This window comes from Ammospiza caudacuta, chromosome 1, assembly GCF_027887145.1.
Source record: "Ammospiza caudacuta isolate bAmmCau1 chromosome 1, bAmmCau1.pri, whole genome shotgun sequence".
Classification (NCBI taxonomy): Eukaryota; Metazoa; Chordata; class Aves; order Passeriformes; family Passerellidae; genus Ammospiza; species Ammospiza caudacuta.
The window spans coordinates 24,409,219-24,434,076 of NC_080593.1; the positions used below are offsets into that span (position 1 = coordinate 24,409,219).

The 24,858-nt window shown below is 38.0% G+C and overlaps 2 protein-coding genes across 2 annotated transcripts in view; one reads left to right on the plus strand and one right to left on the minus strand.

Moving 5' to 3' along the window:
- Positions 1 to 1,772: 1,772 nt before the first annotated feature.
- Positions 1,773 to 21,698, minus strand: HEPACAM2 (HEPACAM family member 2). Its single transcript, XM_058817208.1, has 9 exons — positions 21,629 to 21,698; positions 15,792 to 16,142; positions 14,400 to 14,684; positions 8,568 to 8,864; positions 5,601 to 5,726; positions 5,496 to 5,520; positions 5,336 to 5,373; positions 4,000 to 4,073; positions 1,773 to 1,889 (listed from the first exon to the last, which is right to left on the minus strand). The coding sequence occupies exons 1-9, from the start codon at positions 21,696 to 21,698 to the stop codon at positions 1,773 to 1,775; spliced, it is 1,383 nt and encodes a 460-aa protein (XP_058673191.1).
- Positions 21,699 to 24,227: 2,529 nt separating this feature from the next.
- VPS50 (VPS50 subunit of EARP/GARPII complex) overlaps positions 24,228 to 24,858 on the plus strand; it is an 81,773-nt gene continuing 81,142 nt past the window's right edge. The window contains exon 1 of the mRNA XM_058802934.1: positions 24,228 to 24,334. Coding sequence (XP_058658917.1) covers positions 24,302 to 24,334 — 33 coding nt within the window. The 5' untranslated portion in view covers positions 24,228 to 24,301. The remainder of the gene's footprint in view (positions 24,335 to 24,858) is intronic.

Sequence of the window (24,858 nt, forward strand, 5' to 3'; positions counted from 1 at the left end):
AATAAGAGTAAAGTGATCACTTAATTAACAAATCTGTTTGGCTCCTGTAATAACTGTTCTTTTGCTTTGTACAAAGAGAGATTCCTGCCATAAACAGAGTGCAGGCAAGTTTTGTATCATTTTTCCTGCGAATATTGCTGAGTATTGTACAGATGACTGTATACTGAGTCTCTGGGATTCATCCATAAGTAACCATTACTTTGCACTACAGGAGTTTGCAATTACTTTCCCAGCTTCATTCTCTGTTCTGTGGTGTTTTCTTTTTGCCTTATACTGAAATGGAAGCATCCTGCTGTAAGCACCAGTATCGACTTAGTCATCCTTATTTATTTATCACTCAGAGTGTTCCTTCTCAGCAGGTCAGGAATTGGAAAATTCATGAACCAGGCCCTTCTAATCTGAGTAGTTTCCCCAGTATCATGATTAGCAGATTTTGTGCTATTAGTGAAAACTTTTTCCTGTTTCCTTTTCAAAATATGAAATATGAAAGGAGCAGAAAAATTGGTTTATGCAAATGAGTCCTTTACAACTACAGAATATGTTTTGCAAAATGTAAGTTGAAATCTGAACTGTCACAGAGTTCAAGTTACCTTTTTGTTGTATTTATTCCTTTTTTCAGAGGGGTCATGTATCAGCAAGAAAGTTGAGAAAGAAGACATGTAAGAGTAAGAAAATATGTACTTTATGAATGGTATTTTTTACATCTGGCTTTAAAAATCTTAGGGTTCAAAGTGAAAAATTCTGAGCAGAACAAAAACATCATTAGTAATTCAGTTGCTTTCTTACTGACCAGCTTGTCTTGACAGGCATGGCTGCGTGTTTACATACATAACTTGGACACACAGTCGAAGACATAAACTAAGATATAAGGACATTTTTTGTAGTGTAAGTACTGCATGGGAATGCAGTCACATAAACATTGTGATTACTCAGCCAACTGATTAGCATATTGTTAAGAGTGTGTATTTTCCTTTTCAACTATAAAAGAAACAGGACACATTAAAAAACCATGGAAAATGAGATATAATAGGCTTGTTACCAAATAAAGTCTTGTGTGCTGTTCTTAATTTGTAAGAAAGACTATATTCACAATAGATTTATGGCAGCTATACCACAGTTACAAAGACTTTAGTGTATTCACCCTTCTTATGCCAGGAAGTGATACACAGGAGGTGATTTGAACAAAACCAGGTCTATGAGACATAAGCACAATGTGCTGTGGCCTTCCTGGTATTGAACTCAGCAAAAATGTTTCTGTGGAGTTCCCAGCCAGGGTACCACACAAGAATGCTTTTGCTATAGAGACATTGCTTACTTAAGTATGTCTGTTAGTATTTCAGTGACTATTTTAACAACCACTGATGATTATTCAACTGGCCAGTTTCAACATTGCAAAAACCCCTGCTCTAACTCTACTTGGCACATGGCTGAGAGGTCTGGAGGCCATGCTACCAATTAAATGGCTTTGATTGAATATTTACCCTATTCAGTAGGAAGTGCTGATGTTTCAGTGCCCTAGTAAATTCAGTGGGAATTTTAATTTGAAGCTGAGTTTGAAGATCTCACTAACAAACCTGGTGTAATGAAACAACAGACAAGTCTTGAGGAAGAGTAGGGGATTGGATAGGAAATGGTGGAGGAATTAAGGTAACTTTTACCTTTCCTTCCATAACCTCTCAGTGGAATCAAAAAAGGGCTACCAAAATGTAAATTGTTCTGGATGCAAAAGTATTTGTCTTTGAGCTACCACGTGAGTGAACACAGTCTGTAACTTACTGTTGGTGGTCTTGTTCTGGCTGCTCAGGAATGTGCTGAATAACTTCATAAATCGTACTTAGCATATCCTGGCCTGCAACAAAGTCAGGGCCAGGAACAGATTGACTTGAAACCTAAAACCAACAAAGTGTATTCCTACTGTAAGTACAAATATGAAAAGATTCAACAGAAATTAAACTGTTAATGTAACTTGTAATTTTTTAAACTTTTCATCAAAGTTTTGCTTGTGGATTGAATAGGAAATCTCTCCTAGTTTACATTTAATTTTCAGTAAGTTCTTGTCACATTAATAGTAAGGCAAGTATTAGTTTTAAATTCATTTAACCCCTTTAAAGATTTAGGATGCAGCTTTTGCATTTAATACAGCAAATGCTTCATATTATTGTACCACAAGTCAAGAAAGGAACATTTAATAAAGAGAAAAGCAGGAGAACAAACAGTAAAAAAGCAGTAAATATTCAGGGCTTGGGTTCAGCATAAAATTCCCACTGGCCCATCAAAGAGAGACAAATGCATGGAATTTCCATAAATCAAGTAATATTGGCTGTTCAGCACGTTAAGTATATTAATTTCCTCTTATTCATGACAACAGATTTACCTAGACTCTACATCCATAAGGAATTATCAGTCTTTCTGCCTATACCCAACCTCCAGTTCTTCATTATCTACACTTTCTAATTTTCTCCTTTCTCTGCTGACTAAAATGAATCAGTGGATCAAATACTGGCTTTACCTGCAATGCTATACATTTGAGTAGCTGAACATAAATTAGTAGAGTTTTTCCTGTTTCTTGAAATTTTACTGGAAGTTATAGTAGATTTCATTGCTTGTACATCCATCCTGTTGTTCCTGGCACTGCTCTCTCCCTCCTGACCTGCTAAGGCCCTGATCCTGCCAGAATGTGATATTGTGATATGATCAGCTTAAGGGATATAGAATCATAGAAGGTTTGGGTTGGAAGTCCCTAAAGATCATCCAGTTCCAACCCCTCTGCCATAGGCAGGGACATCTTTCACTAGATCAGGTTGATCACAGTCTAATCTGACTCTGAACACTTCCAGGGATGGGGCATCTGCAACTGAGACAACTTTCAGTTGCCTCGCCATCCTCACAAGTAAAGAATTTATTTAATCTAAATATACCCTCTTTAGTAATAAAATAATATTGCAGTGTGCTTAAGGCTGTGATGATCTAGGGCCTGATCTCTAAACTTAATAAGCCTCTTACTGGCAGAAACTGTAAAAGAAGCAGTTCAGCTGCTCTATTTTCTAAAAGTCATTTATCTCTGCTGCTGTAAAAGTTTGCCCTCTCCACTAACATTTGCAGTAGCACTTTAGCCCTATAAATGTATATTTCAAACTTCTAACTCCATCAGAGAAGATAAATTAATCTATGGCTGTTTTTTGACATGATGTATTATGAGTACTAATCATAAAAATAAATTAGGTGTGACAACGTGACCCTGTGACCATGCTTTACGAGCTCTCCCTTACCTGACCAGATCGATGCCCTCCAAAGTTACAAGATTACATTGCTGACAATTTTCCCTAGCAAAGAGAATGCCTTTCTTCTCTTTCCTCCCAGTTTTACCATTGTCCCTAAATTTTATGGCCCTGTTTCTGATTTCTTTTTGGTCCTTTTACACTATATCAGAATGGTCTCCAACTGCTATGCAGTAATGTCAGCAAAGACAATGCAAGGAAGCAGCAAATGTTGCAGGACTTGTTTTCTGCTAGCGAAATTCCTATGCTTAACTCCTACCCTACAATACACAAAACCAACCAAATAATTTTGTGAAACACAGCCGAGACGTAGCTTACATTTACACTTAAAATAACTCCGAGACTTTTCTGCACTGCCAGGGCTGAATGTTGCATGAGCAGAAATATTAAGGTCAAGGGAGAAAATGGCATCACAATAGCAGGCTTGCCTGTGTGACACAAGTGGCTACTTAACTACCCAACATTACTAATATTCTTCTAATATAGGGTAGTTGAATGAGCTTGGTTATTCCTTATTCATTATGTTGATTATGAAGTACTGAACTAGTAACACAGGAAAGAAAGAGCAAGTACTGTGTGAACACCAGCCATGAATATGGTGTCATGCACACATCCATAAAAAGCAACAGAAGAAAACCCACAGAAGGATTCTGGTACAGATATTTATTATAATTAGAGAAATAGAAGAGAAACTGTCTATTTATGATGTAAAATCACATACCCTAGAGCCACTGGTAAGATTTGGAAAAGTGATGAACTCATATATCCCAAAATCATCCAAAGCACTTTCATGTCCTAAAGTTAGAACAAAGATTTAAAAAAGAAGATGTAATATGAACCTGGAAAATAATGACTGGCAAGGTATTTTGCCCTAATTTTTTAAACACCTGAACACTGCTTATGTGATCTGCTTTAGACCACTTCCCTGCTGAGCTCCTAAACTGGTGTGGAGAGAGGCAGGACAGCAGCAGAGCTGGTGCTTGGTACTTGGTGATTTCCCACACCTTGGACCAAGTGAGGAGCCTCTTGCTAACCTCAGCAACACTTCTGGTAGAGACATTCATACTCTTCCATATTCTGGAAGGCTAAAATGACCAATTTACTTTCATTTCCCATAGAAAAGAGGCTGAATAAATAAACTCAGCATATCTAAGTGTAGTGAAGCAGTACCATCTGAATGTTTTACAATTCTGAGAATAATAAAAGGGAACATGGTACCTATAGATGTCACGTTATTATTTGGGAGTTCAGATACACCTTGTATTTAGGTGTATTTAGGTGTAGTTAGTCTACCCTCCCACTGTCCAGGAGATGTGAGGCTCTTGGTTGTGTCTTGGGCATCATTCCACATCAAAGGTTACAGCACTAAAACCAATGATGAATTTCCATCCTTTGCTATGATTTTGATGGACTCTCTGTGCTCAGGTGAATGTCCTACCTTCCTAAGCTTCATATACTTCCCTCTAGTTGTGCATGTAGCAGTTTATGGTCTGCTCTGATGCTTTGGTAGAAAGGAATGGGAGTAAAAGTGATATCCTTCCAGAGGATGGCTGGTGTCTGGCATCTCCTGCCTAGGATCAGGTGGGAAGCATAGTGGAGAGAAAAGAGGCAGTGAAAAAAACCACTCTGGGCCCTGATAACACAGAGAAAGGCAGTACAGAATATGATAGAAGGTTATATTTGTATACTGCAATGTCATTAACTCATGATTTTGATAACAACTGATGCCATGAGTATTTTCAGTTGTAATCCTCCTATGGTGTATCACCTCTTACTGCTATCCCACAATAACACTGATTTGTCATATTGGTGACAACAGTGGAATACAGGTGTTCCAGTCCCAGAATACTGGGATTAATAGGTAGAATTCAAGACAGCAGTACATACTGCTATGAGCTCCAGGCATGAGCTAAACCCATGCTGACTTCTCATTTAGGTCTGATCTTAATTAAGCTATCATAGAGGTGTGCAACGCAACATGAAAACACACATGTCTTCCTTTTGTTTTATTTTTTTTCTGTATTTTGTGATGCTCGTTTTCTTTTTCAGAGCATTACCTGAAAATGCCTGTGCCTTTCTGTAATCAGCCTCTGCCCTAGAAAACATAAACACATTTCTCAGTTTGACGTCATAAGCCAAGGAAAGAAAATTAATATGATAAAATGCAATTCTCTGGATGGAAAGTACTTTAAGATGTAAGATGAATTGTTTTTCTACCTGCTCTGTAGCTTCTGTTGTATCACTGAAAAGAAGAAAAAAAAATTATTCTTTTTGCTTCAAGGGTCCAAAAGAAGAGCTGGACTGTGCTTAACTTTTACATACCTTTATGTGGCTGATACTTTTTCCATAGGAATAAAAAGGCCATAGCTAGGATCAAAAATAATGAAATTCCTGTTATTACTGCAAGAGAAGACAAAGATTTTCCTTTCTGGGCCAGCTTTTCCAACCCTGTGACAAAGAAGATGAGTACTGTATTTAGTTCCTTGTTCTTTATAATGTGCTACAATGATACTGAAAAATGCATCTTTTAAAATTATTCTGAAACTAGTAAAGTTGCTTAGAGATAGAAAACAGATGCATAATTTGGGTCTTGATAATGGGTAATATTTATTTTTCCCCACAGATCTGAACTGGAAAAGCAATTATATGCATATCAGAAAAGACTTCAAAGCAGATTAGAGCCTGGAGCTAAATGGAAGTCATTAATGTAAACCACAAATTACAGCATCAAAAAAAGAAAATGTATATTATAACTTGAGGTATAGAGGAACTGAATTACCAAAAAGGAAGTGAGTGAGCAACTTGTGCTAGATTGGAGAGAAATCCTCCTAACAGTTGGGAGCTCTAAAGTAGGAGAAGACAAAAGATCCATTTGATTTGTTGTAAAGATTTTTAGATCACTGACAGTCTGGTTATTTATCAAACTGCATCTGAAAGCAATTAATTATCACAGAATCACAGAGTGAGGCTGGAAAAGACCTCTAATACCATTAAGTCTAACCTATCACCAAAGATCAACATGGCACTAAGCTCTATGTCCAGTCGTTCCTCAAACACCTCCAAGGATGGGGACTCCACCATACTGTTTGTATTTATTTCTAAATATATTAAAAATATTTCTTTCCTTTGCTCAAGTCTTTTTCTGGGATATGCATTAACAGGACTTTTCCATCAGGATATTCTGATACAACACATACACAAATTGCATATAATTACATACCTAGAAGCACATGGAAAACATTTGTAATGAATTTGCAAAGACAAGAATGTGAAAGTTAGGAAATGCCAGACGTATCTGCTTGTGCACTCTTGATTTCCTCCTTTTGCTCTGAATTGTGCAGAATTCATGTAATTAAAGGACAAGGCACAATCAATACAGGTAAATTAATGTTGCATATTTGCTAGTGCCAGATTTATTAGTACTATTAAAATGTGTATTATTCAGCTAGATGTGTTCCCAATAGTCGATGAACTCCTCTGCAGAGGGCTGCTTACATCTACTTAGACCTTTGTGTAATTCACTGGCATTGTGCTGGCTACATGTGCAGTGGTTTTCATGAAGATTAGATATGAAGATTTCTAGACAGATGTGTCCTAAAAATACGGGAAAATAAATCACTGCAATTTCACCAGTTTTTAAAATAGTCCCTTGGTGTACTGCTTTCCTTAGGAAGAAAAAGCCCAAATGCTGGAGAATCAGATGAGTCCTTAAAAATGTTCCTTAAAGTGAGTAATTTCAAATGTAGACTCAATAAATCACATCTCTATAGACATATCAGCACAGAAAACAAAGAAATGCTCTTTGCATGCATCTAACACACTCAAGCTGACTAAGCTTGAAAAGTGAGCAATGACAGGTGTACATGAGATACCTCATCTTATTTTAGAATCTTGGCTGAAAATGGATAACAACTTAGTGCAACTACTGATATAACTGTAACTTATTAAAATAATTGTTTCCTAGATAATTTTTAGGATTAATTAGGCAGCTGTCCATAGCACCATATAGGTGAGTTTCTGTCCCATGGGGAAGTTGTGTAAGGTCTTCTGAAACATCAGAGTTCCTGTTGCTTCTGAAAATGGGGTTTCCAGTATTCTGAATGCCATAGTCTAGCCTCTGTATCTAGGATTATGGGGGTAAGGAAAAGGAATATGGACAATTTTCATAGTCTTTGCTTAGTATGTTTATTCACTTGCAATGTGAATTTAGCCTGAGCAGCATCACCGAGAATGAATTGTGTGTGAATTCATACCTCTTAGAATCAGCCAGTCCTGCTCTGCAAAGTGTAGCCTTGACATCTCCATTTAGTGCTTTTTGAATAAACACTCATCTAAAAGAAAATTGCTCCAGAGGGGGGAAAATATCTTTTTCTATTTTTAAATACACTAGAAAAAATGTTTTGATAAGATGTAAGTAAAATATTTGTAATTAGGAAATCTACTATTTTAAGTGCAATCAACCATGAAGCTGTGGAGTCTTCCTTCCTTTTTGGCCTTTGAAGGGAAATCTCAGCTAGATGTTACATGAACTTCCTGGAGAAATGTCATGTTTATTTCTATAAACACATAGCTCTGACTGCATTTTCTTTCACTAGTAACCACAATATTTAGTTTTTGAGTGTGGTATTCTTACTATGAAATTGCAACCTGTATTCCTCCCAGCATACTAAAAGCCCTGGATTCATGATGAATCAGTAAATAGCCTGAATCATGGACATATCTTCTTGTTTACCAAACTAACAAATTTGTTAGCTCTTTGCTCAGCCCACATGAAATTGCTTTGTTAAATTTTCTAACAGGCAATCTAGTAATTATTGTTGAACATTAATAGCATATGTGCCTTATCTGAAAACACTTGTATCCATCTGTATTGAGAAGAGACATCAGACTTCTTTGATATCTTGTTCTTTGCTCTATGCTTCTGGAGATTTTCTGAAAAACTGCTTTGTTGCTATTGAACACAATCATAGAGGAGCTGAGGTTATACTGTAGGAGCAATGAAGGTATGTGTTCTTCAGAACCCAGCAATCAATCCAGAGGTTCATAAATATGACAAGGAAATTATTTACATGAACATTGTAATAAAATCCCACAAAATTTCAGTGTCTTAGTGGGTTGTGTTCCAAGCTGTGTCACACAGCAAAAACCTTATCCCACAGAATGTCCAAAAGCCCCTTTACCATATTCTTAGCGAGATGTAAATTTCAACACATATTCTAATAACGACTTCCTTTTTCTGGGGCATCCACTCAGATGTTACACTTTACAGCAGTAAGGTTACATTCTTACCTACAGACGTAACAACAACTGTGAAGTGAGTTTCATCTCGTTTCCCAGTCACGTTGTTAAAAGCACAGCACATGTAATCCATTGTCTTCTGGGCCACTTTATCAGATACAACTTCCAGATGGGGTCCATATTTGATTACTTGAGTGCTATTGTCATCCCTTTGAATCCATGAATAAGTATTTGGTGGGTTTGAATCTGCTGAGCAGTCAAACACTACAACTTGCCCCACGTCCACTGTAAACACTGCCCCTATATTCAGACCTTTGTCTGATTTGACTCTAAGTCCATAAGGTCCATCTGCATTGGGGAAAAAAAAGAGAAATACAGTGAGAAAATGAAAATCAAAGTATATAATTAAAAATTAATCAGAAGTGTATCTCTAAAGTTAGAATATTTAAGTTAGACTAGCCTTTAGAATGGCTGGTATTCAGTTATTTCAATGAAAAGGCTTTCAGTTCAATAACTGGATCTGTGCCAGGCTTAGCTCAGGCTACACCCACTTAATACTGGTCTAATTGCTGTTTAAGGAAAAAGCATGTGTCTATGTATTTTCAGTATGATAAAAAGAATGAAAACTGAAATCAGTTGGATTTCTATGAAGTAAAGGAGCATGTCTTCTTCAGGAGCATATTTGATTTCTACTTCAAAGCCAAACTTACTGGCATAAGTAATTTCCCAACAAATTTAAAAGTGAACAAATTGGCCTTGTAATGTTATCTTCACTGCAATAATTTACAGTACAAAAATTACTAAGGGAACTAACATACAGGTATAATATTAAGTGGGGTGTGCCTTAGATGAATTCAGAAAAATTTTTCCATAAATGGCTGCCAGAATAAACTTTAACTTTCCCCCTGTTTTAGTAGGTTTGTACTACTAAATAATATTTTAAATAATTAAATATTTTAAAATACTGAAATAATTACTACTGTAATTATGCTTTTTTCAAGAGCAAGTTATTGTACTGAAAGTTGTTTTTCTGAATATAATTAGAAGAAGCATATGTTGTTCTAAAGTCATGTGTTCATTACTCAAAAAACTGAGCAGATGAGTATTTTTAGTGCAATCTGCATAGGAAAATGAGAAGGGGAACAATATATTTAAATATTATAAGAATATTTCTCATGCTGTTTTTACTCGACCATTTCAGATCATTGGGGCTTTTACATCTTTACACATTAAAATTATTTTTACAGTTACTTAAGTATAAAAATTTATGTAGAGAATATAATAATTAAGTATGCCTTATTAAATAGCTTTTTATAGTTTAAAAAACAAAACCAGAAACCCCTAATAATTTTAATGTTGTTGATTCCCTGAGGACTTGCATGAATAATCAAAAATGCACAGAACTAATATGACAGAGCAAAAGAAGAAAATATATGCAGAGTGTTCCTTTGGTAGGATCCCTGAAGATCAGTAAAGCTGTCTCATACACAATGGTGTAGCACAAAACAGGCACAGTGCTGTGCCCATTGCAGACAGTGGAATCTAGTAAAACTTCCACCTTCCTGTGGTTGTCTGGGAGAATTAAATGGGAAAATCCCTGCTACATGAAGCTGCACACTTGTATATTTCAGACTTTATTTCCCACCAGGAAATTCAGGACCATGTTAGAATGTTCTCTAATACACACTTCTATTTACTGTTTGCCTTTTTAAATGAGATTTATTTATTCTTCAAGAACACACCTAAGCCACCAGCACATAGCACAAACCATGCCATTTTGCGTGCACCTCTGTGGTTTTTTCCTGTTTGTTCAGGCCTAGACAAGAGACCACAGATCACCACATATGACCTCAGTTTAGTTCACTTTTAAGTAAATATCTATATTTCACAACATAAACTTGTCAATCTTTTAATTTTCTCTATTTATTTCCTAGGGGTAAGCTTTTTGCAGTCTCATTTTAAGGAATGGCCAACATCATGCATAATATTTTCTTGGGAAATGCAATACAAACTCACTTCAGCATGAATTACTGCTGCTCCAACCTACATTGCAGTGGCCACTCTGAAGAATCATGGCTTTTCTTTTCACAAGTTCTAGATGCTGGGCTGCTTCCTCACAGGCTCTGCAGCTCCTGAGTAATTTGGTTTATTGTCTCCAAGAGCCAGCTGGACCTGTAATGACCATTTCTGTGAAGTACAGACCTATACCCCACTCTTTTGGCTTGGCTGGCCTCACTTGAGTTGCATGTTTCTGTGGAAGGGGAGCTTGTCACAGAGGCTCACCTCTTATGGGTATTTACTTCCCTTTTTTTCAGATCTGAAAGGAGAAGGCATGTACTGGCCTTTGATGTTTTTCGTAAATGAATTAAAGCCCCTCACAAACTATGTATAGGCAGGAATGTTTTTTTTTTTTACTTTTCAGAGCAATTCAGTGGTTCTTCCAATCCAATTCTCCCTTCTTAGGAGAATTCTCTTTTATTTTCACAGGTAATATGACTTAGATAGGTGTTAACAGAGATTATTGGTAAGAATAGCTGACTGGTTTACATGTTGTCCTCACTGTAGTGGGTGGTTTGCCACAGTCTGCAAAAGAATTAGAACTGAGTTCTGCTTTTTTATCAGTATCATAACTGTGCAGCATAAGAGATAACACTGAGAACTATATTTTAATGGAAGCTGCGAGTTGAAAGAAATCGTTATACAAACGCTGACAAACACTGGCTGGGAAAGTAAGTTGGAAAAAACCAGAGGGGTTATCTTAAGAAATAGCCAAATCTTGGCAAAATCTGAAAAGTGACATTCCTTGCTGAAGTCAACACAAGGATTGGGTAACACTTCTGTTTTGCCTGGAGCAATATTTTGCCTCTCCTGGGCATTGTATCCATCAAGGTCTCTAAACAATGGGTAACTAACAGTTATACACAGCTTCAAGGATGATTCTGAAATGTAGGCAATTAACCATTCTCTCACTAGTACTAAGTATATTCTATCTTTTGGAAGGCTTGAGGAAGAAAATTCCACTTAGCCTTCTGAGTTTAACTCCATCAACACAGTACAACAGTGTCTGCTGCAGCCTACAGGAAAGCAGCTTCTTCCAGTCTTGAAATAATTTGTTTCTGAGTCACATTACTGCAATAGCCATGTTCCAGGCTGCATTATCATCATAATTAATGGAGAAGCAGGACAATATTAATAAGACATGAATTAAAAACCATTTTTCATACCCAGTAACAACCCACAATGACAGCCTTCATGGATCCCTCAGCTCTATTTTCTCTTTCCAGTATTGCTCTCTACAGAAGACTGCCTCTTGTCTCAGTAAAACCAGTTAACTAAATGATGTGTAAAAGAATAAATCAATCTTTCTGAGTAACAATTTACTGCTCCATGGGAATATTTCCAATTGCTCCCATCACTATGAGACAGGTGCAGTTTCCAAGCAGATGGCAGGTATTTACCGTGAGCGACCTTTTCTTTATCACCTCCAATAACTCCCCCACAGCAATGACATATGGCAGAGAGAGATCCTGGGGCCTGTTCTGGATTGTTATTGACAACTGGGAGCTGGGAGACAAAGTACTTCTGCAGGCAGAGGCTGAACCAAATCAGGTGACTTCATATAGCTCAGGAAGTAAGACCCCAACTCCCATCACTGACTTGGATATAGAGACTTTAAATATCACAGGTATCTGAAGTCTTTCAGCATTGCATTGTTTGCTCTTAATATATTTTTTAAGCTGTTATATTATGCACAAAGCAAACCCTCAGTTCTGATGAAGGACATTCAGAAAATGCATATAACAATAATATTTACACACACAGAAAAAAAGTGACTCTCACAGTTTTTGATAAAGATGTATATCACAACCATTTAAACAGCAGAAGATACAAGAAATGCGGACACTTAAGTAACTTTGAGATTTTAAAATTCTTGTAAACAGTAGGTCAAAAACAGGTTTCTAGTTTAGAACTTAGACAGATTTTTCAATTTACTGAAAAATGCATGCAATTGAGTGAGGAAGAAGGGGGGAAGCAGTACCAGAGCTGGGACTGAAGGGCACACACGTTGTCAGAACAAGTGTCCCAGACACCTGCCAGTGCCATCAGTGCTTTGGAGACAATCCCATGTGTAACAGGTCAGAAATTCAAATCTCACATGAGCTGTGCAACAAACAGAGCTGTCTGAAAGGTAACAAGGGTGGCAGATGCTTTTCTAGTCTGCTCCTACTTCATTGCATGGGAAGAGGCTGTCAGGATGGATACCATGTCCCAAGCTCTGTGTAGGTACTCTTTGAAGACAGATCCGTATAAGACCAATTCACACCTCATTAAAGTGAGAAATGCAGTAGAGGAGCTGCATTCATACACCTTCAGGTCTCATTCTTAGGACTTCAAGCACATAAGTGAGCTGAGATTGTGACTCTAGAAAAGCAGGCATATAAAAATGTGCTACCTCGAGGAAAGAATGTGATGGATTTTTTTTTTTTTAATTACAGTAATGATAAGTTAAAGCTCTATCAGTGCTGGTTATTTCCTTGTTTACCATGATTCCTCTGTCTAATGAGATGGAAGCTCAATTAATATTTGCCCTGTTTAGGACTCTGCAACTGCTTCTTCATCTTCAAGTCTGCACTGCTGTCAATTTTATAAGCTCATATCTAACAATGTTCTTGTTAATCTTTTTTAATTTAGGCAGTCCTTTTCTCTTCTCCTGGTGCAGTGTGGAGACCCACCCCCTCCTCCAATACTTTAGATGGAAGTCATCCCCTTATGCAATGAATTCTTCAAGTTATAACAAAAATCTCTGAACAATAGCAGAATAGACAATCAGAAATGAAAGGAGATGAAAGGAGGAGGAGGAAAATATAAGAGGTAAAGATGTAAGAGATGTAGGCTCTGAATACGTTGGTAGTGCAGTCATAACAAGTTGAGCATAGGCTGCCTACCAGCTGCCACAAAAGCAGGAAAAAGCTGCTGAGGAAAGCAGGAATGAGCACCAGCCCTTGGCAGGACAGGAATTCAGTTCCAGTCTTTGCTGTGTCCCTTCCAGACTGGGCCATGGGGCAAACTGGCTGTATCTGAATAGGACTGGTGACAAAGTAGGTCCCGGCCTTTCAAATTTCAGCTCTCCTCTGAGAAGGATAATATGACCCCTGAGGACATGAGGATTAGAGCATAGCAGGTGACATATGTGTACCATGTGCTACTTGAAAACAGTGGAGGCACTGGGAATTCCTGACATGGATCAAAATGAGAAGGCTCTAAGATTTATTTTCTAATCAATCTTGATCTTATCAGCAGAAGTTCATGTCTTTTATTCTCTGAAAGGTGTGCCCATTTATTTTTTACTAGCAAATCTCATCCCAGCTCTATTACTCTGTCAAAGTCATTCAGTCCTCCTATTTAATGTCATGAATGAACTTCATTGAGATACTGCCTATCCTCTTTCTGGTGCCATTAATGGAAGTATTAAAAAAGACTGGACTTGAAATGATCTTGAGGAAACCCACTAATACCAGTTCTTCAGCCTGGTACTTCCTGTGCTTAGCTTTTTGATACTATTTGGTGTCTTCATTTATAACAACATTTTCATGTATAATGATCTCATTATTTTTTTCTTTTGAGTCACCATCTGAAGACATCTCTGGAAATTTTGAAGTTTCTATTTGAATTCTGCAATTGAGACTGATCTTTATGACTACACAACACTAAATAATTTTATGATCCCGTCTTATGTTAGAGCTATTACAAACAAGCTCATTTTGAATGCAAGCTCACATACAATGTTGACTCCACTGTTTTCTGCCTGTTTTCATATTTGGAGGCACTCCTTCCAGCAAAATCATTCATACAAAGATAATAATTAATATTTCATATACTCACAATATATGGTTGGTGCAATTATCTCACTTTCCATTGCACTGACAGGGTTAGATACCAGACAGCTGTAATTCCCAATGTCTTCTTTTACGGCAGGAACAATGAGAAGTGTAGCATTGTTTGATGAAAAGATATAATTAGGGCCAGCATGAAGACGCTTCCCATTTTTCATCCACTGGTAAACTACCCTTGTACCTCTATCCACAGTACATTTTAGGGTAATATTCCCTACATACTCCACTACTCCTGAAGATGGTTCAGTATGTACAGTTGGCTTTGTGACTGGAACTGTAAAATAAAGAGATGTGAAGAGTTGTTAAAGTGACAAGCCATTATATAACAGTCTTCATGGTCAAGGTGATTCAAATAGCAACCATCAATCTTTCTCTAAATTACTAATATTTAACCTTTAAGTGTACTTATCTCTTAAATACACTTAAAGGTTAAAAAAGAAGACATATTCTCAGCTGGTGACTGTAAGAATTGTATATAAATAAATAAATATAAATGGTACATAAATAAATAAAACCAGACTGTTTATAATACTGGTAATAGGATGAAGTCTTCAGTCATGTGTACCACGGCCTCTTGCCTCATATACAAGTCACTGAATCCACAGAAATGAAAAGAGCACAAAGCATGACACTGCTCACCGTGTGTGACCTCAGCATGATGCCAACAGCTTTGCCCACACTGGGCACCACTGAAATCAGGGCAACCTGTCATGAGGATGTCTGCAGATTGGGATGGCTTTGGGAGTTAAATGGCACCTACAACTTTGTCACCTCAAGATGTCATTCATCTCATTCCTTCCAACCCTGAACCCTTCAGTTACAGGATTCCCTCTGTATAATCCAGAAATTACAGAAGCCTGCTGTCATCCTTTTAGATAATTCTTTTCCATTTTTTTTTTAAAGTCCCCAATACAAAGAGCAGAGGCTAAAGAGGGAAATTCAGTAAATTTATGAATTCAGATCTGGGCTTCTTTTACAGACTACAGCCACCAGCAAAAGTCAACGGCTCCTCTTTGTTACAGGAGGTAAAGTTGTTCAGGGAAAAAGACTATTTGAAATTCAATGCATCCTCGTGATAGCACAGCAGAAACTTATGAAATCTTATTTTTTGTCTAATGTCTAATATCATCTTAAATGTTTCTATGCCTCTTCAGATTTTTACTTATGATATAGAAACACCAGTCAATATATTAATTTTCTTTAAAGATGACATATTTTTGTATTCCCTCCACCAGCAGTAGAAAAAAACATAATTGTATGCATTTTTTCATGTATGGTTTCATTAAATGAGACACCATTGCAACTGGATACTCAGAACCAGGACTTCAAAACTATAGCAATTTTATTTTCAAAATGAAGATACTATCTTTTACCAACTTACCATCAACAGCTACTTTAATCTTTTGACTTGCAGCTATGGTCCCATTTCCATGGACATTGACTTTTACAATGTAATTGCCTTCATCACTGAGATGCAATGGGTTAATCCTCAAAGATGCATTCGGTGGCATAAGGGTAAACTTGTGCTGGTATTCCAAGTCTGGAATTACTCTTTGATTTACAGAGCCAAGCAAATATTTTGGATTACTTTGAGACGTCTCAAAAAGCCAAATTATCTGGATTTCAGAAGCTGTAGCATTGAAATTGTAGTCAACAGAAAGATGAAGTGGCTGCCCCTCAATACCATGGATGGTATGAGATGGTACTGTCAATTTCAAGGCAGAACAAATCCCTGCATAAAAATGAAAGAACAAACAAATAAACAAACCCAAAACACAAATGGAAACCCCAAAAAACTCAAATGAGAAACTTTCACAGTGAAAAAACTCTCTAGGCTAAAACTTACATTTTTTTTGTCTGGTTATAATTCAGTTTATAAGTATGAAAGGGGAAAGAGCTCATTCACCTTGGTGAAGCTGGATCTAACTACAGAGCTCTAGCCTCATATTATACAAAAAGCCAAAGGAAGGATCTTTTATTGATGAAAGTTTGACAAAAATGAGATAATGTACATTTACCTAAATGTATAAAATATGTTCCCTTTAAAATATTTCGTATTTCTAGGTCTTACACTGTCTAACACTCTTGGATTGTAAACTGAGACTTTATGATTTTTTCTGGGTTGGTTTGGCTACAGAGGAGCTTCTTAGGTACTCTGCCAGTTACACTAGGAAACTGACTGAAAATCTGACAAGCAGCACTTTCATGAATTCTGACTAAAACTATATATAATTATTATTGCTGACTGCTCTGTACCTGTAAGACTAAATTGAAGAAACAATATAAGGCTTGCAAAATTCAAGTATTCTAGTCTTAGGAAATTGCCAGAATTAAGCCCTGCTGTTGATATGCACAAAAGTGAAATTTGCAGCCACATGATAAATTCTGTTTTTTAAGAATTCTGTCTCTGTTATGATGCAAAAAGGCCACTCCTTGGTTAATCACTGTCTTTCCAATACATTTTTTAAAATAATTTTTTCTTGTGCTGGCCTAAGACATATTTATAGAACACTATTAAAGCTTTAGTCTTGGAACTAAGTGATTGATTTTCACATTAACTTTTCCACAGCACTCATGAGAACAGCATTGATGTAAAGAGTTGACATTAATGAACTGACCTCACAACACCATTTTAACTGATAGGACTTTAGAGATGAAGAATTTAAGCCCAGAGAAAATTAACTGCAAAAATACAGACTCATCTTGGATGATCAATTTGAAATATAAAGGATACGATTTTTCAAAATACATATAAAAATATTTTGGTATGTTCAAGATGCAACTCCAACTGACTCTAGTTGCAGGTTTAATTGCTCAGATTTGTGACTGCAGGTGGTAAAAAAAACCCTAGGAAAAAAGCAACCTCTTATAAGCAAGAAATGTAAAAACTGTGATGTAAACAATCCATCTGCTACTGCATAAGAACACACTGGAGACTGAGAACGCAGTGCCCTGGTTAGCATGCAACACTTTCACCATGCACCATCTATCCTTTTCCTGCTAATGATCACTTTTGGTTGGACTTGATGATCCTTGAGGTCCCTCAAACCTGAGATTCTGTGCTTCTTGACATGCTTCCAATTTCCTGTAATGAAAAAGTAACTTCCCAGCTGATGTACATGGAATGTATTTCTTATTTCTACCTGGAAAGAGCTGGGTGGGTAGGGAATAGCAGAAGGAGCAATGTATGAAAAATATGTGACTGTGCTCACTAATATAATGCAGAGTTAACTTTGTTTCTTACATTTCCTACTTTCATCTCATTATTCTTTATGACAGAAATTGTTAAAGATTCCTTTATGTCTAATTTCCTAGGATATGTGACAGAAAAAAAATCAATTCAGTAGCATATTATGGTATCTGTAAATGTCTTTTGGGTTAGAATAATAAAATTTCAGTGCACAGTTGTTTGCCATGAGGTAATGGCAAACCAAACTTGTTGGGGATGAGGGTGGGGACACAAAAAGGGCGTGGTGGTTACAGATGCAGCAGTAATGCCAGCAATTAATGTCAGAGCTACTCTGGAGTGTGAGTAGTCTGGCTCATGGGTAGCCAGCATGCTGTACAGAATCTGCCCCAAAGAAGTAATTTTGTGGCTGGTTCCCTTTTCATAAAGCTGAGCAATATTACACTCAGCTAAAGATAGCTCACAGCATTTCTGAGGGCACGGCAGGGCAGCCAAAGGGAAACACTGCAGAATACTAACAGGGAAATACAGAAAGACAGTGAAATCCTTTGACAGAAAGCCTGGAAAACCCCCATTAATGGGGCTAAGGAGGAAGCAGACAGAGGGCTTCAGGCTGCAGGGACTTGAATTTGCAAAGGACTGGCTGGGGTTCAGCTGAGATAGGAGAACAGGGTAAAAAAAAGAGGAAGAGTGTAGAAAAAATGTGGAGTGGCTTGAATGGAGGATACATAGGACATAGATGTTTACATGCTTAACTTTCTAGATTAAAAACCTAAACCAGCTGATGCACATCACATTGAAGCCTGCTCCTCTACCCCTTTAAAAAAGTATTTGTACCCTATTACTCTTGCAATTTTCTGACACTGCACAACCCTTCAAGGCTTGCTAGACTCTGGTTAACAGGACACATTAAGTATTTTGTTGGTTATTCTAACACTTCTCAGATGTTAATATGTTCCCTGACAACATAACAGTATAAATCAGATTTAAACTGCTCTTGTCCACTTGAAAAAGAGAGAAATATGGTAACTCCTCAGTAGAATCCTTTATGAAATATTTAATGCCAGAGATCTACTTATATAACCTACCAATTATATAAATACCCATTTCAATTTTTAGATCAACTGGAATAAAGTCAAACACATCTCTCAAACACAGAGAGATTTGTAATTAAAAGATCTGTCCATATACTTACTCATTTTTTATGTATGATGCCGTTCAATTTTTGGGTTTATTTAGCTGTCAATAGGTGATTGTGTTGTTGGACAATATGCCAGTCAAAGAAGTAGTGCAATCATAAAATATGGAAAACAAAGAATATTTCTCAAAGATCTGTTAATGCAAAAACTTAACATAACCTAAGCAGGTCTTGTGAGCACCAGGATAACTGGGACCACCAGTATGGAAGGTGACAGCATAACTGAGTAATGAAAACAGAATCAGGGCTGGAACTGATTCTGTACCTTCATAGCAGCTAAAACCTGTTGGAATAGAAACTGCAAATTAACTTTGTTCTACTTGATTTACAAAATTTGCTCTGTGTAGTGTCTTGGAAAGATATTTTGACATCTGCAAGTAAGGAAATTCTTTTAGCTGGGACCAGAGGTGGTGAGGGCAGAAAGCCCATTTTCTCCCCAGCCCCTTCAGGAGTGGCTTTGGATAACTCCAGTTCTTGTTGCTCTCTCTGGCTTTGCTGGGGTGATTTTGTGGAGTGCCAGCATCCCACAGGAGCTTCCCCATGGCTGGAGGGGCGAGGGAGAAGGCAGGCTGAGACTGGGGCAAGTTATTAGATAATGGTGCTCTGTCAAAGGCAAGGGTTTTACAGTGATGGAAATATTCCAGTCTTAGCAGAGATCATGTCTTCCGCAGTCTGGAATATTCTTTACTGAGAGGGCTATCCTCTCCACCAAAAGTGTTGTCAGGCATTAGAATGGGACACCCAGGGAAGTGGTAGAGTCATCTCCCTGGGGATACTTCAAAGATGCAGATGTAGCACCCAGGAACATGCTTTAATGGAGGAATTTGCAGTGTTAGGTTTATGGCTGGACTTGATGCTCTTTAGGGTCTTCCCTGACCTAAAGGGTTCTATGATTCACTTGTAGTAGACTAATTTTGATTTTTAATTTAAACTGGAGACTGTTATGACTGATCTTTAAATTAAAGTTAATAGCAAAATCAAGCCAATGTGTCAAACTAAATTCATATTTTTCAGGCCCAAATCCCATAACATTCAAGCCTATGCCTACTGCTTCACAAATATAATACACTTTTCTTCCCAAGATGATGAAATTCCAAGATCTAACTTTTGTATCATGATTGTAAGGGCTGTACCACAATGACCTCCATTTGGAGCTCAGTGATCTATGCTTTGCTTCCATTTCACATTTCTATCATCAGTATTAGCAAGCACAACAGAATCGTTGTTGACATAAAACAAGGGCTGCAGTTTTAGTTTAAATAAAAAACTATGACATAACTTTTGAGTTTATGGCATAAACTGAAACCTGCTTAGTGAGATTTTAGGTTTCTCAGAATTTAACATGCACATCTCCTTGTCAAAGTGAGTTTGGATTCTCAACTGCTTTTCACCATTGTTCATGTAGCCCTTCAGCTCTCCTAAACTTGGTGCAAAATGTCACTAGATCAGTGAAATATATATTTTTTCCCCTTTTTACAAGTATGTTAATTTATGGAACAAAAAACCCCAAACAACCCAGATGTAAGGTACAGGAAAGCTGTAATTTCTATAATGGAAAATTTGGGAATATTCTTCCTTAGACTGGGATTTTTCCCCAAGAAAAGGTTCCACTGAGATTTGTTACAGGATTTAATTTCATTTACTGAGGTAAATGACTTTAGTGGCCTTTGTGTCATATCTCCAGTGCACCAGATTTCACCATGATATGAAGTATGGGCATCACATTTCCTTCACTAGAAAATGTGTATATCTGGGTAAGGATGTAAGGTTCATGGTGAATGAACATGTACTCTAAGCACTCTGTTTGCATGACAGTAACTCTTGCAGGATTTTAATGAAATATATCCAATAAAGTGGTAAAGTAGACAAAGCACAAAATCACTGCTTTTTATCAACCAAACATTTTTCATTTTTAAAGAAGAGATCTGATAATCATCATATAAAACATCAATCATTATGAAGCCAAAAGTCTTGAAAAAGTTTTGAGCTCCAAATCAAGGAAACTAGGTGACTCTATAATAAGCTACAACTGTGAGCTTCACAAGGAAGATAAAAGTTATTCCTATACATGAAGGATTAGAGGATGCACTACATTTGTAATATTATGTATTTCCTCAGTTGACATTTACAAAACCAATTAAATATAGAAAAAGGTAATTACAGTAGTTTGTAGAAATAAGCTTATCTAACATTTGATTACAGGATATTTCTGTCAAAGTACATAGAACATCTATTTTTTATCCATTGCATGGATCACAAATGCACACTTACAAAAACTGCACACAGACACCAAACAAACACACTATTAATGGGGAGATATTCTTCAGCTGACCAAAAGCTTAATTTAGTTTCAATACCAAATATATTTAGATGTTACACATAAATTAATTAATAGTAAAGAAGTGAAAAAGAATGTTTCAGGGCTGTCTCAGTAAATTTTTAAACAAGTGTGTAACAGCTTCTGTATAATCTTTAGTTTAGAACCTGTCCAGCCTTGTTAAAAAGAACACACAATGTATATGTTACTCAATAAAATGTAATAGTATGTATTTAATCAATACCCATGTTTTTATATGTAGATTATGTGTATTTAACCAATACCAAGTTTTACATAGAGATTATGTATAGCACTCATTTTTGTTCAGCTGCTAAAACTTTAGCTTCACCAATAAAACAAAGTGCCACTATCTGATAAAAAGCTTTTAGGCTACCTTTCTGAAATCAAACATCTGACAATACAACAGAAACATCTTTAACTTTATAAAGACAAATCTAACAGAACCAACTCACATTTCCACAATGACAACCAAATATAATTCATACTGCATCTTACCTACAAGCAGAAAATATATTTTGCACTGTAAGTCCCAAAAGAAGTTGGCTAAAGGGCTCCATGAAAGCATCCTGTCCCACACAAATGCCACCCTCTCAGCACTGAGCAAGGGCTTGGACCTGCAGCTGCTGGTTTATTTGCTAGGGAAATCAGCAATGAGTTAACAGGTCCTATCCTGTCCCCTGCCTTAGGTGATTTGAATATGTGTATACAAAGAACAAAGGGAGTGGAACACCTGTTAGATGAGGACCCATCTTCATTGCCTCTGACTTTATCATAACCCTTCCCCAGCAGTCACAGCAAATATGACACAGAATGTAATAAATGGGGCACACAATACAAAGTACATTTAATTAATGGAAGTAAGTAAACGCACCAGGTGAACAGATTATACTGTTATTAACTTCCTTTAGTTACAGTTTCATAAAAAGTACTGTGATGCTACATGCTTATTTCAAACTAAAATTAGTATTCACAATATTTTTTCAGAACTTTTAAAATGATAGCCTCTCATTTTCTGTTACAACCCCCCCGTTAAACAGCTGTTAAAGAGCCTAATTTTTTTCTTAGCACTTTCAAGCCCATAACATTTCTGTATTTTTTTCCTTAATATAAGTATAACTCAGCGAAGAGTTAACTCCCTTTCTCTAAACAACATGTGATGTCAAGTGCCTATGACACATCTTTGAAATGAAAATCCTATGGCAGGAGTGGACAGCTTACTACAGTTGTTAAGTGCTGATTATTGTTTCTTCTCCATTAACTTACACCAGTTTAAATTAACATTAATGTAGGGTTTGGATTTTGTCCAAAGCTGTCACTCACCATACAAATCAGCAGCAAACTGGACAGACCCTCACAGAGCTGTGTAGTAACAGTTTGCAACAGCAAATATTAGCAGCGACAGAGACGGTTTATCCATAGAAAACCACACAATATTTTTCACTAAACAGCACTTAGGCAGACTATTATGGATTAACAAACATTAGGCTAGACTGCATTCCACTTTGTGCAGGAGCAACTGGTAGGAAGGAGTTGCCTCCCCCTCACTGTGTGCTGGGAGCAGGGGTCCAGCAAGGTGCTAAGCCCCCAACAGAAGAGATAAGCACTCAATTTTTACCTTAGTTAAAGAGAGGTGAAAACACCCTGGTGCTTCCAGGTCCAATATAAGAAATACAAAGGTTATCCCAGGTTAATAAAGCAGAAGTTTAGTGATCCTACCAGAAATATTATCACCACCTGACATATGTCAGGAGATGAAGAGGGTACTTCATGTATTCCCAAAAGCGTTCCATTTTCCTGCCAACCTGAATGTTCTTGTTTGGAAGCTGCTTAATCCACCTAACTTTAGCCTTGATATATCAAATTGCAACCTTTTATAAAACCTAGGTTAGAAATTATTATCAACCTGATTTCACCATGTAACAAAATACTGGTCATAGATTCCAACTAAGTTCTAACTGAAATAATGGGATGTTTAGTACTGGAATAAAACTTGTGTTGGCACTTTAAATGTCCCATATGGGCAAAAAAAAAAAAAAAAAAAAAGATAAAAAAGGAACAGATAAGCACAGTTATGTTTTTCAATTGCGTCCTGTAATTTCCAACATTTGAATATATTATTGATGTTATTAATATACTGCAAGTTTTTACACAAACTCACACAAATGCATGTGGAAAATGGATTTTATTTTCAGTAGCTTGTGTGAGTTGTTAAATGGCATTTAGACTTAATACAAATAGAAGCAACTAAATTAAAGCAACACTGTTTGCAGCACCAACAATCTGCAAATTTGAGTTATTTTATTAATGAGAAGTAACTTTGTTACATGCTAAACTTGTTAGAGGTTTTCCACGAAACAATTACACGGTATTCCCAATGGCAGCCAGAAGCAATGAGCTCCTGCCAAAGGAAGCAGGGACGGCCCATGGCTCCCGACCCTCCCTTTGCCAGTGTGTGGTTTCGAAGGCACCTGCTCTGACTGCCCTACCGGGCACCAAGCCAGCAGCTGCTGCGGCGCTGGGCAACAGCAGGACCGGGAAACACACGGAGCTGACCTACGTGCCCTGGAGAAGGAAAAAACTCCTTTTCCTACAGGCACAGCCCATGCGCAGGTGGCCTCACCCTCGAATGCTGCCTCCACTTAAGCAAAGACTGTAGGATAAATTCTTTCTTTTCTTGTGCTGATATAAATTAGATTTAAAAAGCTATCTGGTGGGTTTTGGTGTGTGTGTTTTTTTTTCTTTTGAAGTTACTATCAATACAACTAAATAAGAGTGACACAAGCTTCTTTTGCCCACGCAAAACTCCATCCATCACCCGTGATCAGGCCAGACACGGTCTGTGCATAACGCCCGAAAGAACCCGAGACAGCCCGGAAATTCTCGCCTATTTGTACGCTGTAGCTTGTCTCTACACACAGAACCGCGTTTAATCTCCTGAGCTAAGCACGTCCGAATGTACACACCCGAGCCCCAATACCCAAACACCGCAGCTCCAGGGCCCGCCCTGCCGCCCGCGCTGCCGGGACTTGTAGTCGTGGCGGCCGCTCGGGAACTACCGCTCCCAGGGAGCCGCGGGCGGGCGCGGTCAGGTGGCGCCCAACATGGCTGCGCCGTGCCCCGGCGCCTTGCGCGGCCGCTGAGCGCAGTCGAGGCGGCGGCGGGGCCATCATGCAGAAGATCAAGTCGCTGATGACCCGCCAGGTGAGCGGCTCTTCTCGCGGGGCGGCGGGGTATCGGGCTCTCCTCGGGGCCGCCGTGCCTGCCCGGGCACTCCGGAGAGCCGCCGGTGCGCGGGCATCGCCCTCTGCCCTGCCGGGGAGGGCTCGGGCCGTGCGGGCTCCTGCTGCTCACGCATCCGCCTTGTTTGTCTGCTCCGAGAAATGGAAGCGTGCTCAGGTGCCACAGCGTAGCTCTTGTCACAACAGAGACATCGTTGTTGAAGATGACAGGGCGGGCCCGTGTCAGTTTGCTTTTTTGACATATAATTCTGAGCGCTGGGCTGTGGTTCTGTAACATGGCTTTGTCTGGCAGCAAATGCTTTTGCTCCAAAGGGAGGCGAGGCTGAGAAGGTGCCAGGGACAGATTTTGGTGGGCACACAGTGAGTGTGTGCCAGAGCACTCGGAGTGTGTCTGTCACCTCACTGCTGTCTGCTACTTGTACCGATTGTCTCCAGGATTATGTAGATCTAAGCCTACTTTTGGACCAATATTTTTAAGATTGAGAA

Excerpts from the sequence above, each read along its gene's own strand:
- HEPACAM2 (XM_058817208.1), bottom strand. The coding sequence starts at position 21,698 with ATGCTTTCATGGAGCCCTTTAGCCAACTTCTTTTGGGACTTACAGTGC. Across the intron at positions 5,521-5,600 it reads AAAGTATCAGCCACATAAAG|TGATACAACAGAAGCTACAG; the intron begins GTATGTAAAAGT and ends TCTTCTTTTCAG. Across the intron at positions 1,890-3,999 it reads ATCTTACCAGTGGCTCTAGG|GTTTCAAGTCAATCTGTTCC; the intron begins GTATGTGATTTT and ends TGTTGGTTTTAG.